The sequence below is a fragment of the Rhinatrema bivittatum genome, chromosome 1 (genome assembly GCF_901001135.1).
Source record: "Rhinatrema bivittatum chromosome 1, aRhiBiv1.1, whole genome shotgun sequence".
Lineage (NCBI taxonomy): Eukaryota > Metazoa > Chordata > Amphibia > Gymnophiona > Rhinatrematidae > Rhinatrema > Rhinatrema bivittatum.
The window spans coordinates 404,316,922-404,335,266 of record NC_042615.1 but is presented as its reverse complement, the minus strand read 5'-3'; the positions used below and the strand labels follow the sequence as shown (position 1 = coordinate 404,335,266).

At 41.8% G+C, this 18,345-nt stretch overlaps 1 protein-coding gene across 3 annotated transcripts in view; it reads right to left on the bottom strand.

The window, feature by feature from the left end:
* Positions 1–18,345, bottom strand: part of MFHAS1 (malignant fibrous histiocytoma amplified sequence 1) — a 286,744-nt gene that overhangs the window by 57,956 nt on the left and 210,443 nt on the right. The window contains exon 2 of one of the 3 annotated variants that reach the window (XM_029602110.1): positions 13,412–13,695. In XM_029602110.1, coding sequence (XP_029457970.1) covers positions 13,565–13,695 — 131 coding nt within the window. In that variant the 3' untranslated portion in view covers positions 13,412–13,564. Of the gene's footprint in view, positions 1–13,411; positions 13,696–18,345 lie in introns of those variants that run through there. The other 2 variants (XM_029602118.1, XM_029602136.1) reach the window with 2 other exon arrangements.

Here is an 18,345-nt window from a genome sequence, read left to right as displayed (position 1 = left end):
TTGAAGTACAAGAGGCTTTTTGAGCTCTCAGATGCAATAAAGAATTTAACTCATATTGTATGTTAATAAGTAAAGATTTGGTAGTCTTAGTGGGGAATCTTTCAAAGCGACGTTTTGCTTCTTTGAGCTTCGCCTCTAAATTGCAGATTTGGCACAGCAAGATTTTATTACGTGCCACCATATAATCTATTATGTCTCCTCTTAAAACAGCCTTCACCGATTTCTAGAACAAAAGGGGTTGGGACTTATGGTTATCATTAGTAATAGAATATGATTCCCATTTTTGAGCTAGAAAGGCATGGAATCCGGCATCACCATTTAAGTAAGGCGGAAATCTCCAGAACCGAGTGTCACCTGATCGGTCTAGGAGAAGCTCCGCAATTACTGGAGCCTGATCTGTAATTTCTAGGGGTCCCAGGTCAGTATGTGGTATCCAAGCAAAATCGATTTCTCGGGCCAGTATATAATCTATGTGGGATCCCGTTCCGAGAACGTGGGAAAAATGCGTGTAATTCAATGTCTGTCGGATGGCGAGTTATCCACAAGTCTAACATCCCTAAGGTACGACAGACCAAGGATACTCCTTTTGCTATAGAATCATCTGGCCCAGCTCGTTTAGTTGTCCTATCCTGTAAGAGGTCTAGTACACAATTAACGTCTCCTCCTATCAAGAGATGACCTTTTGCTCGGGTTGCTATCAATGTTAAGAGAAGAGTAAAGAAAACATGGCTGTTAACATTGGGTGTATATATATTGCAGATAGTAAAATCCTGTCCATGAAGCTGATCATTGAGAATAAGGTATCTATCCTCGTCATCTGATAAGAACATAAGAAATTGCCATGCTGGGTCAGACCAAGGGTCCATGAAGCCCAACATCCTGTTTCCAACAGAGGCCAAACCAGGCCATAAGAACCTGGCAATTACCTAAACACCAAGAAGATCCCATGCTACTGATGCAATTAATAGCAGTGGCTATTACCTAAGTAAACTTGATTAATAGCAGTTAATGGACTTCTCTTCCAAGAACTTATCCAAACCTTTTTGAACCCAGCTACACTAACTGCACTAATCACATCCTTTGGTAACAAATTCCAGAGCTTAATTGTGCGTTGAGTGAAAAAGAATTTTCTCCGATTAGTCTTAATTGTGCTACTTGCTAACTTCATGGAATGCCCCCTAGTCCTTCTATTATCTGAAAGTGTAAATAACCGATTCACATCAACTCATTCAAAACCTCTCATGATCTTAACGATCATGTTCTACTTGAAATAGAATTTGTTTACCAATTAATATTGCAATACCTGGCTGAAAATATCTGGCTTACCTACATCCACAGAGTTTTTGATGTTCTACTTTGTCTCCTATAATAAAGCTATATGTACATGTCTTTGCAATGATTGTACAATTTGATATCTCTTAAATACTGAACCTATACCAGATACATTCTAAGACCAAAATCACAGTGAAGTCTGTGACATTCTATAATTCTATATATTGAGAGAGATAGCCAATAGGTGCAACCCATGGTCTGTGGCTTGGGCCTCCCAGCATCAAACACACTACAGTTGTGTGGTGCTTCCCTGAAGTCAGGATCAGAACATTCCAAATAACCTTCATTATCTCTAACGCCGCCCCCCCCCCCCCCCCACTTCCCTCCCTCCCTCCCCGTAACCCCTCGCTACATCCTCCCTACCTCATCTCTAAACATAGAGAACTACGTTTCCGCCTGCATGAGATATCCCCCACCCTCCGAGAAGAAATGAAGAAAGACAGAGGAAGAAAAAAGGGAAAGAGAAACAAACTCAGATCATATTTTTCTTCAACTACTGGAATAGCCAGGTGCCTTGAGCAAGACACTGTAGTCGTCAGAGAAAATACTCCGTAGATCAAGCCCTGAAGTTTTCTAGAGCTGAAGGTGTGGCATTCTGGGTTCGTAGACAACTAGCCATAATCTTGTAAGGTAAAGTTAAAGAATAGAGCCCTAAGGTTGCTGTAGGTGCAGAGATAGTAGTCGCTCAAGGAACCTTTATTAGCGACAGCTGTGCATTAAGAGCCCTGTGATTAGATGCTGGGGCTGTAACTGCAATTGATAGGTTTCTGTGCAGGTAGGGCTGGATCTTCTGCGATATCCATGGAGATATGACACCCCTCCGCCTAATATACACGGGGTAAAAGGCCGCAGCCTCAGCAAGTCATTTCGCCTAACCCAAGATGCTAGCTATCCAACTCAAAAAGAAAACATACATTGTCAAAATAAGAATCACTCTCCGGATTGCGAGTCCAGCATAGTCACAAATTGCATCACTGCTTCCGCAGAATCATAAGTGCGGGTCTCATGTTGCCATGTAACCTTTAATCTGGCTGGGAATTGCAGCATGAAGGTCACTTTATGTTGTATCAGTTTCGCACAAATCGGGGTAAAAGCTTTATGTTGTGCCACTACTAGCTCAGAGTAATCTTTGGGTGCCCTTGTATTCCAAAGAATGTCTCTTCCTATACGCCAAGAATTTATCCATTTTACGAAGCGAATTTAAAAATTTCGCTATGACCGGACATAGTCTGGTCCTGCTTACCAGCTTTGGGCCCAGGTGAGTACATTCCCTTAACTCACGTCTGTTTGAGCAGCTATGTGAGGAGATGGATGCAGAGCACAAACGTCTTCTCTTACATACAGAAGTGAGATGGCTTTCTAAAGGTAGATTACTGGCTAGAGTTTTTGAGTTACGAGAGCCGCTTCATAGATTTCTTTTAGAAAAACAATCACCACTTGCTGCACATTTCAGCAGTACAGAATGGGTCGCAAAACTTACTTGTGTGACATATTCAACTTGCTCAACGAACTTAATCTGTCACTTCAGAGGAGAATGACCACTGTCTTCAAGTTGGCAGATAAGGTGGCAGCATTCAAAGCCAAACTGGAATTGTGGGGATGGCGAGTGAAAATAGGGATATTTGACATGTTTCAAACATTAGCAAGGATTTTGGAAGAGACCGAACCTGGGCCATCATTCTCCCAGCTGCTGCACAATCATCTTTCTCAGCTTTTAGAAGACTTTGAGCATTACTTTCCAACAACAAAAGACCCACGAACTAGGAAGGAATGGATCCTTGACCCATTTGTGAACAAGCCTGGTGAATCCACCTTGTCCGTGCTGGAAGAAGACCAACTGCTTGAGATCACAAATGATGGTGGCCTTAAAAGTATGTTTAAGATTTCAAATTTCCAAATGTTCTGGATTAAAGTCAAGGCGGAATATCCGGAGATCACCAAAAAAGCACTGAAAACCCTGCTTCCAGTTCCAACATCCTATCTTTGTGAAATGGGGTTTTTTGCAATGACAGAAACCAAAACAAGATTACGGAGTAGACTGGACATAAGGAACACACTTCGGGTGTCACTGTCTCCCATCACCCCTAGACGGGACAGTCTCGTTGCAGGGAAACAAGCTCAGTGCTCCCAGTGATTCTGCTTTATGGTGAGTCACATTTACATTATAATTAAATTATACAATATGCACTTGCTTGTGTTTTGTTATGTGCTTGACAACCTTAACCCCCCCCCGGTCTGTGGAAAATTTGTCTTGTATGAATGTGGTCTGTGGTGCAAAAAGGTTGGGGACTGCTGTTCTAGATCATCAATTGTTTTCACCTGCTTCTCCATCTCAGACTTTAGTTCAGTCAATTGGGCCTCTAGTTGGGTCACCTGGTTTCAGCTTCCTGTAGCTGGACTGTAGAATCTGTTAATAACTGCCTCATCTCGTCAAATTTCTGGTACGGTTTATCATATTTAGCATCCAATGTTGACACTACTGCCTCTACTTTTCCGTCTCGCTGCTCGAGAGGAGGCGTGCTAGCCACCGGCACCATCTTTAGCTCAGTTTGCTGAGGCTGTGTTTCTGGGGTTTTGTTGCCATCCACTTCAGCGATATAGCTCCTCAAAAACAGAAATTCTGTATTAAGTAGGAGAAGTCCCTTCTTGAATCAAAAGAAAGAGAAAACCTAAAAATAAGAACTCTCCGGGAGGGAGGGAATACAAGCTCTGCAGGAACACACCCTACTCCTCCACCACATCACATGACCTCCATGGGCTTTGTTTTTATATTTATCTCTTTATTAAATTTTTAAATTACAAATAAGGATCACATACCTTACAAATCAGGTTCATCATATTGCAACAACTGTAGTATTACAACTTGTTTCCCAGAAAAATAAAAAGTAAAAAAAGAAACCTAATACACAGCTTATCTGCAATATAATGTCTCACCTTCCATGTACTATGAAACTGAAAGAGCCTAATTCAAAAGAAAACCATGGGAGCAATTTTAATAATAAATTTTACCCTAATAATATTGAAAACATAAGGGTGGTTGGGTTATTTCAATTTAATCACCAGTGTTCTCAGATGTGGGAGTAATTTCACTTTTTGAATTGAGGAATTTTTCCAACTGGTCTGGTTCCATAAAAATATACTTAGTATTATTTAATGTTAACAAACACTTACAAGGAAATTTTATTAAAATTTGTGCGCCCATAGAGCGGGCTTTAGGACACAAATTCAAAAATTTCTTCCTGCGTATCTGAGTTGATCTAATAATATCTGGATACATCCATATCTTTTCACCCAAGTACATTTTATTTCTATTTTTATAGAACGTTTTTAATACATTATCTCTTTCAACTGATATATTAAATGTAACTAATAATATCCCCCTCCGCTCAATCTGTTCTTCTTGAGGGGTTTCTAGGAAAGCAGATAGATCTTCTAATGGAGAAAACGTTTCTAAGTTTTGTCTAACCGTTTCTCCATCTGCTTTCCTATCACCTCTCTTATTTGGTTCAGGGAGGAAAAATATTTTAGAAATTGAAGGTAAATCACTTGAGGAAAAAGATAAGACCTCTTTTAAATATTTATTAAATTGCTCCTTGGGTGAAATTATTTTACATTTAGGGAAATTCATCAATCTAAGATTGTTATATCTTAGATTGTTTTCCAGATATTCAATTCTTTTATCTGTCCTTAGTTCCCCCTGAATTAGGCCAGCTTGCACTCCATTTATTTGTAATACCTTATTATCCAATTCCTGTATCTTATTTGAATTTGCTAAAACCACCGGATTAACAACACTGGATTGGTCCTGGAAGCTTTGAAAAGCTTGTGTCAAAGAAACAATAGCTTTCTCAATAACTGATACAGCATTCCACAGAACATCCAGGGTCACTATATCCGGTTTATTTAGTAATGTAACTTGTAGTATATTTGATGGCAACCTCAGAAAATTAGTTTCTAATTTACCCAACACACTCTGTTCACTCCCTTCCATGGACATTTGAGAGGAACTACTTGTTCCCGTCGCCATCCCGATGTTAATTTCTTTCAGGGCAGACAGAACACTGTCGCCCTGATTTCGCCCCGACATTTTAACAAGTCCTCCTTCGACCGTTTCCTTCCTCAGGGACAACATCGGACCCGGGAAGTCCACAGAGCTTGCCGTTCTGTCATGAGCAGGTGGGGGGGGAGTCTCTGGTGCTCCAGGGCTCAAAGATGTCTCGTCAAAGGGATCCGGCAACTGCTCCTGTTCCGATATCCCAGCTGACCCTCCTGGAGAAGCCCCTACCGCGGGGTAGAACTCCCTTATTGTTGTCTGCACTGGGGTTGACATGCATGGAGTCGAGGAACCATCACGTACTTTCCCCTTTCTCTTTGAATGCGGCATTTATATTTCAATGAAAAATTATTTTTTTTTGCGCAAACAAATTGAGGGTTCTACTCACCATACCCTTAGTGATGAATAGGCTCTTTCACTGAGGGACTTAACCTCGTGAGGTTTAAGTTGTTAGAAGTTTATAATTCCTTCCTTGGTCACCCTCATACAAAGCCGCTCGCCCCTTCGGCGCGCGCGGCTTAGGCAGCGCGCCGGCGTCGACTGCGCGCCGCAGAAAGCCAGATTTTATAGGCAGTGTCCCGATGCAGGGCGGATATGACGTCACGCCCCTCCTCCACAGCTCCGGGAACAAAAAGTCAGATCTTTTTAACTTTTTCCGGAAAGGACAGCCGGGTTGGAAAATCCTTCCTTGCCTCCTCACGAGCAGGTCAGTCCCCACTCTCTCGGCACAGAAAGCCAGATTTTATAGGCAGTGTCCCGATGCAGGGCGGATATGACGTCACGCCCCTCCTCCACAGCTCCGGGAACAAAAAGTCAGATCTTTTTAACTTTTTCCGGAAAGGACAGCCGGGTTGGAAAATCCTTCCTTGCCTCCTCACGAGCAGGTCAGTCCCCACTCTCTCGGCACAGAAAGCCAGATTTTATAGGCAGTGTCACGATGCAGGGCGGATATGACGTCACGCCCCTCCTCCACAGCTCCGGGAACAAAAAGTCAGATCTTTTTAACTTTTTCCGGAAAGGACAGCCGGGTTGGAAAATCCTTCCTTGCCTCCTCACGAGCAGGTCAGTCCCCACTCTCTCGGCACAGAAAGCCAGATTTTATAGGCAGTGTCCCGATGCAGGGCGGATATGACGTCACGCCCCTCCTCCACAGCTCCGGGAACAAAAAGTCAGATCTTTTTAACTTTTTCCGGAAAGGACAGCCGGGTTGGAAAAATCCTTCCTTGCCTCCTCACGAGCAGGTCAGTCCCCACTCTCTCGGCACAGAAAGCCAGATTTTATAGGCAGTGTCCCGATGCAGGGCGGATATGACGTCACGCCCCTCCTCCACAGCTCCGGGAACAAAAAGTCAGATCTTTTTAACTTTTTCCGGAAAGGACAGCCGGGTTGGAAAAATCCTTCCTTGCCTCCTCACGAGCAGGTCAGTCCCCACTCTCTCGGCACAGAAAGCCAGATTTTATAGGCAGTGTCCCGATGCAGGGCGGATATGACGTCACGCCCCTCCTCCACAGCTCCGGGAACAAAAAGTCAGATCTTTTTAACTTTTTCCGGAAAGGACAGCCGGGTTGGAAAAATCCTTCCTTGCCTCCTCACGAGCAGGTCAGTCCCCCGGGCTTTGTTTTTAAACAAAGCAGCTGCTGTATTGTAATGGTGAGTTAATTTGATTTACACTTATTTTTCCAGAACCTTTGAATATATACTTTGGAATAGAAGAAGATAATTAGTTAAACTGATAAAATTAGCATATGCTGTTCTCTGCTTCTTTTTAGTCTGCTGGATGTACTGTTCTATGTTAGCATTTTGGAAAAAAAAAAGTAGGCAAATTTTTTGTAGATGTGTAGTAATTTCAGCTTTAATTATTTATTTCCATTTGATATTCCACCTTTTCCTAGGAAAAGCACAAGGTGAATTACAAAGAAAGATGTGAATTATAGTACATATATCTGGATTTCATGGGAGGGAACATAACATATAATTGGAAACTAAACAAAGTTAATAACTTAATAACATCTTTAACATCTCCCATACAAGACAAACACACCATGAACCCATGATGATACGATCCCTCCCTTTCGTCCCCTCCTTAATCCCCTACCCTGGTAACGTTCCTCCCCCCTCCACCCCCGGACACATAACCCTGTACATAACTCCCAATGTTCTTCCCAGTTTCCTTCTTGCGCTGGCCAAGTTTCCAACTCGAACCAGCAATATTTCCAATTTGAGCTAGCTATGCTAGCAAAGTTTCTAATCTGTTCCGGACAACCTTGCCCATATGTTGCTCATATACCTATGTTCAGTCCCCGATTATTTGCCATTTAGTCCGAGGTCTCATAAACCTCTGTTTTTTTCCCCTGTTTTTCCCCTTATACAGTTCCTCGTAACTTTTCTTTGTTCTTTTTTGACCGTTCTATGTAACAAATTGTTGTATTGTAAACCGGGATGAAGGCTTTTTTGCTAAACCTCGGTATATAAAAAACCTCAAATAAATAAAATAAATAAATAAAGCAGAACTGTATTGGTAACAATACACAATGTACACTGGTTTCACAGTACTAGGATACATAGTAATAAAATAAACAAACATGGCACATAAAAATAGAATATTGTTTTAATAGTGAAGGGACTGAACTCCTGGCATTAAAGATGGCACTTGAGGAGTGGCAGTACCTCCTAGAAGGGGTCAAGCATTGCTTTACTATATACTCAGATCATAAAAATTTGGAGTATCTTCACCAGCTCAATAACTCAACTCCAGACAGGCTCAATGGTCACTGCTTTTCTCTGAATGTGATTTCGAGATCCACTATCACCCAGCAGCCAAAAACCAATGAGCAGACGCCCTCTCGTGTTCCTTTGTGATGGAGGTTATCCCTGAAGTCCCTCAACACATCATTGACCTTGCAAGAGTCATTGTTGCTTCCACTACACCTGTCCCTCCAGGAAGACAGTGGTACCCCGAAGGCTATGAGAAAAAGTGTTGAAACAGGCACATGATTCCCACATTGCATAACACCTGGGCGTCTCCCGTACCTTTGACTTCCTTCAGCACCATTTTTGGGGGTCTCAACTCAGAACGGATGTAAGAAACTATGTGAGCTCCTGGCCTGTTTGTGCCAACACAAAACTGATCTTGCCAAATCCTGAGGGATATTACAGCTGTTGCTGGCTCCCAGGGAACTCTGGACCCACTTACATAAGAACATAAGATAGCGCTGTTAAGAGAGAGGGAGTTACACATATTTCATTGTGGACCTCCCTCTCTCTAACGGCACTACTGTGATTGGGGTCATAGAAGATTCTCCAAGATGGCACAATTTGTACCTGGATTACCTTCAGCTCCAGAACTGGTCAGTCTGTTCGTCCAGCACGTCTCCAGATTACATGGATTATCCTTACGCAACCTGTCTGACAAGGGTGTGCAATTCATGGCCTGCAACTGGAAAGGCCTCTGCTGAAAATTCAGTATTTCCATCGACTTTACTACTGCCTATTACCCTCAAGGAAACTGACAAGTGGAGAGAACAATCCAGGCTCTAAAGACCTTCCTTTGACTATATGTCAGAAACAAAATGACCGGGCCACCCTCCTGCCATGAGCAGCATTTTCACACAATAATCAAGTGAGTAGCACCTCAGGCTCCCTTCCAAATAGTCTACGGCAAGGATCCAAGGGTGCGCCTCTACCACTTGGCCGCACTTCAAGACCTATGGGCCCAAACAACCCAGCTCATATCCAAAGCTGCCACCCAAGCAAAAAAACACAGAGATCTCAGACACAGACCAGCTCCAAGTGGGAGACCTAATCTAGCTAAGTACCCGGCATCTACAACTCCGTGTTCCTTCATTGCAGTTAGTACCTCACTTCATAGGTCCTTTACTTATCCTTCATTGAATAGGACCAAGCCACACTAAAAATTCATAATGTATTTCATGTGTTCCTCCTAAAACCAGTGACCCTGTCCTGGCCGTCTCACTGGCTCCCCAATCTCATTGAAGTCTACTCAGAAGAAGATACACAATTTGAGGTCCAAGAAATCCTGGATTCCCACAGACATCATAACAGTGTGGGAAAACTATGAACCAGAGGAGAATTCCTGGAAGCCAGCTAAAAACATCTCTGCCACCCCCCGTTTCATAAACAAATTCCATCAACAATTTCCCTCCAAACCAAAGCAATGGACCTTGAGGAGAGGGCAAAACTCACCCTCGAGCCGCACCACTCACCTAGGCTCTACACCTGTTCAACCTCCGCCTTCCGCAGAGCGCCGCTGCCTCATCTCTTTGTGGCAGGATGCTACCAGCACAGCACTTCATGGGGTCCTCCTAGGCATGCATGTACTACACTTCCCACCTCTTAAAGGCACCATGTTGGGAAACTGCCAGTGGCATCTCCTGATGACAACATCCCCGCTGTCCTTTACAGGGCTGGCTTGAACATCCCATCTTCACCTCAGCAATGGGTCGACTTCAGTCCCTGAAGTGCAAGTTGCTGCATTCCTGAGCATGCCTTCTCTCTCCAGCCTGTTCCTGCCTCGTCTCTCTAACCCAGCCTGTTTGTATTCTCTCCTCTCAGACTGACCATTGGTACTGACCTTAGCCTGGACTCTCATTACCCTTGTCTGCCGCCTGCCACTGATACTCTTGCCTGGCCTCCCGGTACTCCTATCATAGAAACATAGAAATGACGGCAGAAAAAGATGAAACGGCCCATCCAGTCTGCCCAGCAAGCTTTCTCGTTTATTTTTTCTCATACTTATCTGCTACTCTTGGCCCTTATTAGTAACGTTTTGGTTCTAGTTACCTTCCACCCCTGCCACTGATGTAGAGAGCAGTGCTGGAGCTGCATCTAAGTGAAGTATCAAGCTTAATTGGTTAAGGGTAGTACCGCCACAATAAGTAAGCTACTCCCACGCTTATTTGTTTATCCAGCCTGTGCAATTCAGCCCTTGTTGGTTGTTGTCTGAATATAAATCCTCTTTTCTTCATTCCCCATCTGCCTCAGCCTTGCCCCAAATCTACTCTTCTGCATACGTTTCAGAGACTACCACTTAAGATCTGCTAGCCCCCATAACCCAAAGGCTCAACCCGGGGGCAAAGGGTCTGGTACAGGTGAAGTTCCTGTCCAGACTCTGCACTTATCTGCTCTTCCAGTTTGAGCCAACCTCACCCCAGCACAAGGGTCCACAATCCTAACACTTCGTCACTACATTGGATGCTGCCTGCCTCTTGCCCTGAGACAGTGATACAGACCATCATCCTATTTCCTCTATTGTGGTTTCTGCTGTAGACACATGACAGAGAGCTGCTGGCCTCACACCTGACTGGTAGTAGGTGCCATGGGGTCAGCTTCTGTCAGATACTCTAGTACCTTCCCTTGCCTTATTGAAGTGAATACACTAAGCAAAATGCAGGTTCTCCCTCACTTTAATTACCTCCATACAATGGATGTCTTTTGCAGTCTCCTCTCTGTATGCTTTGCAGCTGCTGTTGGCACTGGAATTGACGATAAGAGTGATCTATGAGTGAAAGGCCAGGGGCTTTGCTCACATTTTCTATCTGCACTGCGTGCTCTTCTTGGGAATTGCTCTAAACATCGCCAGTGTCGTCTACCTCCCCTACCCCCTTCATTGGAGGCTAAGACGCCACTGACTAGAGCTCCCAAATTCTCTTCAGTTACTAAACATAGAAACACAAACTCGGGCTCAGCTGCTGCCTCTATAGTTATCAGTCTCACAGCAGCTTTTTCAGTGCAGCACTTTTCAATATGCTATAGATTTGAATGGGAAACAAAATGAAGGAAAGGAACATTTTTCATTTAAATTTATGGGTACCCTCCATTTGCTTCAGGGGTCTACAAATGGAACAAAAATGGTCTAATTTGTTGCATTTTGCCACCACCAATGTTGTTACTAAAAGCAGGTTATTATATTCTCCTAGTGTTGCTTTATCCACTTCAGTACTAGCTAGAAATAGCAAACAAATGGTACAGGGTAGGGAGTGGGTGTGCATGGTTTTGCTTTGCATGCATTACAACACTTTTACACTCAAAAATAATTTACTAGTCAGTTAGTCCTCTTCAATAAGGTATAAAAAAGAAAATATATGGAGGCAAGATGGCCGCCGAGGTATAAGACTGCGAGAGATGCTGGAGGGAAAGCTGCTGAAAATTTTCCTTTTTTTCTTAATTGCTAACAGAAAATTAAAATGCCACATACAAAATGTAAAGGTCGCCTAAGGTGAGCCTATTGGCTCACCATTATTATTATTCTTTTTTTTTATATACCGACATTCGATCTCAATCGAGATATCACACTGGTTTACATTCAGGTACAGTAGGTATTTCTCTATCCCCAGAGGGCTTACAATCTAAGTTTTTTTTGTACCTGAGGCAATGGAGGGTAAAGTGACTTGCCCAAGGTCACAAAGAGCGACAGCAGGACTCGAACCCTGGTCTCCTGGTTCATAGTCCACTGCTCTAACCACTAGTCTATTCCTCCTCCCATTAGAAGACCTGCAATAGCAACAGATCTCTGGATTCTTTGCAGGGGCTCCACCGATAGTCCCAGAAAGCTTGGTCGCTGGGGGAACGGCATTGGAGCATGTGCCGTCCCCCCTGACCCTGGATACGACTTTAAGCCCCGGATCACTGCGTAAACCCGCTCACCCCGGAGACATCAATGTACCTAGCCCTGCCTCGGTGGAGGTAGGAGCGGCCATGGTAATGGCTTGGGAGGGAACCTCCGAAGACAGACAGACAGGAGCCATGAGTGCCAGCTGAATACATCAGCTGGGGGAAGTAAGCCCAGGAGGGGGATTAGAGAAACCTGCAATGGCTTCCTCCCCGCTTGTTTTAGAGATTCCTGACCTGTCAACGATTCCAGGTATGGGGTTGAGCAGGGAAACTGTGGAGGACGAGGGGGTGATCTCAGTTTCTCCATTAACAGTAAGACCTGATGCAATTTCCCTGGAAGGGATTTGGACAATGCTAAGCACAATAGAAAGTTCAATTCAAACTCTCTCTGTGGCAACAGTTGAAATTAAAAACCAGGCAATTAAAAATAATAATTTAATAACAAATTTTACAAGTAAAGTGGAAGATATGGACAGACGAATGAAAATAATTGAAAATAAGCAAACTAAGATGATTGAATCTGAAAGTGTCACTGTTAAAAGGTTAGAAGCCGTGGAAAATGCTTTAAGAGCACATAACCTTCGGATCTTGAACTTTCCTGTTATAAAATTGATTTCCCCGTTGAAATTGTTTAAACTTTACTTGAAGCAAGTCCTGAAGATTCCGGAGACAGCACTACCAGTAGTAGTAAAAGCCTTTTATTTACAGCAAAGTGTACAAAATGAAGAACAAGATCGCCCTTTGGATTTAACTAATATATTAGAAATGTCATCAGAATGTGAGATAAATCTGAGGAAACCCTTACTAGTGTCTTTCGCTTTTCTCTTGGAAAGAAACCATGTAATGTGTCTGTTTTTTAGAAACAGACAAAGCTCTTTTTACGGTAATCCGGTATGGATATTCCTTGATGTCATTAAATCCACTCAAACACGTAGAAAGGAGTTTCTGAGGATGAGACCTGAGGTTTTGAAATTGGGTGCTAAGTTTGCCCTAAAATACCCTTGCAAGGCATGCATCAGATACCTAAAAGTAAACTACATGTTTTATGAACCAGAACAACTCAGAACATTCTTAGCGGGGCGAACCCCTATTATAACTTCCACAGGCTTGATGTAAAATAGTATAAAGTGGTAGCATACCTGACGACTTATTTAATATGCCTATTTTATATATCAATATATATATATTGATGAATGTGCTCCTTTCTACATCATAATTACTAATATATTTTTCTTATAATTTAAATGTCTATAATTAATGGATAAGATGTAATTATTTTTCCTGTTAATACTTTTTCTTTTTATGACATTGAATTTACTGTACAGGAGGTTTTCCTGGTAAAACTTTAAAAAATTTGAAAATAAAGAATTTAAAAAAATAAAGTTTTCACTTTACCTTCTTTATAAAATCTGATGATGCTACATCACAAATAATTAGAGCAGTGCCTTGGCTGCCTGATGATCACTTTTTTCCCAGGGTTTTCTTTTTGGTGTCTGATTTTGTGTTTTGGTGTGCATGGAGATGGTAGGGAAGGTGTCTCTTCAGAGCTCACTTGGAACAAGGGCTGATTACGGTTGGGGTAGGAGGGTACACCAAGGCCACATTCACTCGCTCACTACCATTCTTAGGGCACATGATCTCGGCCACACCCTCTGGTCTGGGTTGACTCAGCAACTCTCCTGGTAAAAGCAAGATAAAGACAGAAAGAAAATTGTTATTAATTTTCAAACAAGCAAAAGGTTATGAGTTTACAGAACTAAATGTCCATTATGTACTAACTTTATTTTCAGAAAAAAAAGTATATGGTTAATATCAAAGGTAAATGTTACAGGAACTACTGTTGAAAGGCCAATCCTCAAAACAAAGGCAATATTTGCTGTCTCAGAGACATTCAACTTGGCACTGCAAATTGCATTTATAAAGTGGATGACTGTGATAAGATAGCAAGGCCAGATGGAATCCATAATACTTCGAGTACTATCATAGCATAGTTTGAGAGCTTGGATGTGTAGCAAAGTTATTGAAACAGTCATTCAAAGAGATGACAGAGTACTGGAAGCATTATTTAATAAGTTTTATATATTATGAATGAGTCTGGGGTACATATTATTTCATTAATAACTTTTCTATATACAGCACATAACTGCAGACAAAAATGAAAGAGAAGCATGTGTGAAAATTTTGGAGGTTGAAAAGGGGTCCATGCTCCCAAAAAGGTTGGGAATCCCTTTTCTAGGCAACATGGAAGCGATGCAATTACTGACTTACAAATATAAACAGAATACATATAATTGCAAAACACAGCAGTAAATGTACAAGAATGTACTCATATTCAATATCTACAGGCAGCCACATAACTGGATCTGGAGCAACTTGGGGGAATGGACAGGTGGAGGGAAAGAGAGAAACAGACGTGTGCAGATGGACTGGTGGGGGGGGGGGGGGAGGAGAAAGACTGGTGTACTGGTGGAGAGACAGACATACAGACTAGTAGAAAGGTACTGGTAGAGAGAGAGAGACAAACTGGTAGAAACTGACTGGCGGAGGGAGATAGAGAGAGACTGGTGGTGAGATGGAGAAAGAGATAGTAGGACCAATGGGTATGAACTGGTGGCAAGAGAGAAAGCAACTGGTAGGGCTGGACTGGTGAAGAGAGAGAGAGACTTGCAGGGATAGACTGGTAGAGGGAAAGAGGGGGACTAGTCGGGATGGACAGGTAGGCAAGGAGTGGTTTTACATAGCCCAATTCACTAAAAGGAAGCAATAGAGAAAGGTTTGGTGCACAGTTTCCCTCCCAAGCCCTCCTCCCCAAGGTATATATATTTCATTTATTTATTTATTTTTAGAGAAAATCACCTGTGAGAGGGAAACTACCCTGTTAGTTCGATCTTGGCAGAGGTCCAATGGCTCTCTCCACACCTGCCTGCTATCAAATTCTATATACATTCATAGACAGGTTACTCCTGCACATAAAGCAAGAGGCACTGCTACAAATATTTTGCACCATTATCGCCCAGTGCTGGGCATGCATGTCAGTAGCATCTCTAGACAGAAGAACCTTCTATGTAACAATAAAACCTCTGGCCAGTTTCAACCATCTAGTAAAACTACCACGAAAATTATGCAAGAACATCAACCAACAATTTTTCTACATAGGAGTGGGACAAATCCCAATATAAAACCTGCATCTCACATTATACAATATCCTGTATTCACAGAAACTCCCCCAAAGCATGATGCAGAACAGAACAAGGCCATTTCTCTTTATCACTCAGAGAAAAATAATATTTAAATTATGTTGACACTTTAATAACACTCGCTCCACAATCAGAAACATTAAATTCCTGCAAAAAACATACTCAGAATCTATAGGTAACCTGCCATACCATAACACCCTAATTATCAGACTCAACTAGTAATCACCCTACCTATGAAAAGGCAACTCTACAAATATTATAACAGGCCCTAAAACACCATAAGAACATGCCATACTGGGTCAGACCATGGGTTCCATCAAGCCCAGCATCCTGTTTCCAACAGTGGCCAATCCAGGCCATAAGAACCTGGCAAGTACCCAAAAACTAAGTCTATTCCATGTTACCGTTGCTAGTAAAAGCGATGGTTATTATCTAAGTCAACTTAATCAATAGCAGGTAATGGACTTCTCCTCCAAGAACGTATCCAATCCTTTTTTAAACACAGCTATACTAACTGCACTAACCACATCCTCTGGCAACAAATTCCAGAGTTTAATTGTGCGTTGAGTGAAAAAGAACTTTCTCCAATTAGTTTTAAATGTGCTACATGCTAACTTCATGGAGTGCCCCCTAGTCTTTCTATTATCCGAAAGAGTAAAAAACCGATTCACATCTACCCGTTCTAGACCTCTCATGATTTTAAACACCTCTATCATATCCCCCCTCAGCCGTCTCTTCTCCAAGCTGAACAGTCCTAACCTCTTTAGCCTTTCCTCATCGGGGAGCTCTTCCATCCCCTTTATCATTTTGGTCACCCTATAGGCATCACCTTGCACTTGTCCACATTAAATTTCATCTGCCATTTTGATGCCCAATTTTCCAGCCTCACGGGGTCTTCCTGCAATTTATCACAATCTGCTTGTGATTTAACTACTCTGAACAATTTTGTATCATCTGCAAATTTGATTACATCACTTGTCGTATTTCTTTCCAGATCATTTATAAATATATTGAAAAGTAAGGGTCCCAATACAGATCCCTGAGGCACTCCACTGCCCACACCCTTCCACTGAGAAAATTGTCCATTTAATCCTACTCTGTTTCCTGTCTTTTAGCCAGTTTGTAATCCACGAAAGGACATCGCCACCTATCCCATTACTTTTTATTTTTCCTAGAAGCCTCTCATGAGGAACTTTGTCAAATGCCTTCTGAAAATCCAAGTACACTACATCTACAGGTTCACCTTTATCCACGTGTTTATTAACTCCTTCAAAAAAGTGAAGCAGATTTGTGGGGCAAGATTTGCCTTGGGTAAAGCCATGCTGACTTTGTTCCATTAAACCATGGCTTTCTATATGTTCTGTGATTTTGATGTTTAGAATACTTTCCACTATTTTTCCTGGCACTGAAGTCAGGCTAACCGGTCTGTAGTTTCCCGGATCGCCCCTGGAGCCCTTTTTAAATATGGGGGTTACATTAGCTATCCTCCAGTCTTCAGGTACAATGGATGATTTTAATGATAGGTTACAAATTTTTACTAATAGGTCTGAAATTTCATTTTTTAGTTCCTTCAGAACTCTGGGGTGTATACCATCCGGTCCAGGTGATTTACTACTCTTCAGTTTGTCAATCAGGTCTACCACATCTTCTAGGTTCACCGTGATTTGGTTCAGTCCATCTGAATTATTACTCATGAAAACCTTCTCCAGTACAGGTACCTCCCCAACATCCTCTTCAGTAAACACCGAAGAAAAGAAACCATTTAATCTTTCCGCGATGGCCTTATCTTCTCTAAGTGCCCCTTTAACCCTTCGATCATCTAACGGTCCAACTGACTCCCTCACAGGCTTTCTGCTTGAGATATATTTTTAAAAGTTTTTACTATGAGTTTTTGCCTCTACGGCCAACTTCTTTTCAAATTAAGATAACAGAATAAGTCAGACTGCTATAGATTCCTATATAGAAACTACATGCTACCAGAGTACCTCACCTCAATCACACACAGAACACAGACAGACCCTCACCAAATACAGAATAAAGTGACCATAAATTATAAACAGAAGCATGCTGACAAAAATGGAATCGGAAACCTCAAGAAGCCAGACTGTTTGCATTGTGATAATGGACAAACAGAAACATCACTGTTCCTCAAAAATTCAAATAATACAATCAAGAAATATAAAATATCAATAATAGTAAAACTATACCAATAAAGAATATTTCAAAACATCTAGGGATCTTCATTTTTAGATTTTACTTTTCTTGGGGATTTCAATGTGATTAAAAAAAAAAGTGAAAGTTACTTTTCTACTAATTTTTTTTCCTGTATGTTATAACAAAGAAATGTTTTCCATTACATTGAAATTCCCAGGCAAAATAAAATAAAAACTTAAAATGAAGATCCCTACGATCATCCAATAATCTAAAACTCCTATAAATTATTTTTAAATTTCCTAAGCAATAAAATATTTCAAAACAGACATTAAATAACAGCCAGCAATTAAAATTAATAAACACAGAAACATAGAAATGAAGGAAGAAAAGGACCAAACAGTCCATCTAATCTGCCCAACAAGCTTATGGTAGCATCAGCTGCCCCATAACGGTAGCATCAGGGAATGGCATCTGCCGTGCTGTACAAGTTACTCCCATACTTAATTTCCCAAACCATCAAAGTCAGGGTCCTTGTTGGTTGCTGTCTAAGTCCAATTCCCTGTTATCATTTTCGAATATAATATGTATCCTGTTATACCCTTAATTCGCATATGTTAAGATACTACCTTTGAATCTTGTAAACTGTTGTGATGGCTTCACCGAACGACGGTATATAAAACTCAACAAATAAATAAATAAATCTCTTGCCGTTGAAGCAGAGAGCAATGTTGGAGTGACATCACAAGTATAAGGCTTATTGGTTAAGGGTGGTAACAGCTGCATCAGCAAGTTACCCCATGCTTATTTGTTTTCCCAGACTGTAAAATTCATTGTCCTTGTTGGTTGCTGCCAAAACTAATTCCCCTTTACCTCTTTTCTCCCTGTCGTTAAAATAGAGAGCAATAATGAGTTGCATCAACAATATGAAGGCTTATTGGTTACCCCCATGCACTCTTTTCCTTATCTCCATCTTCGAGC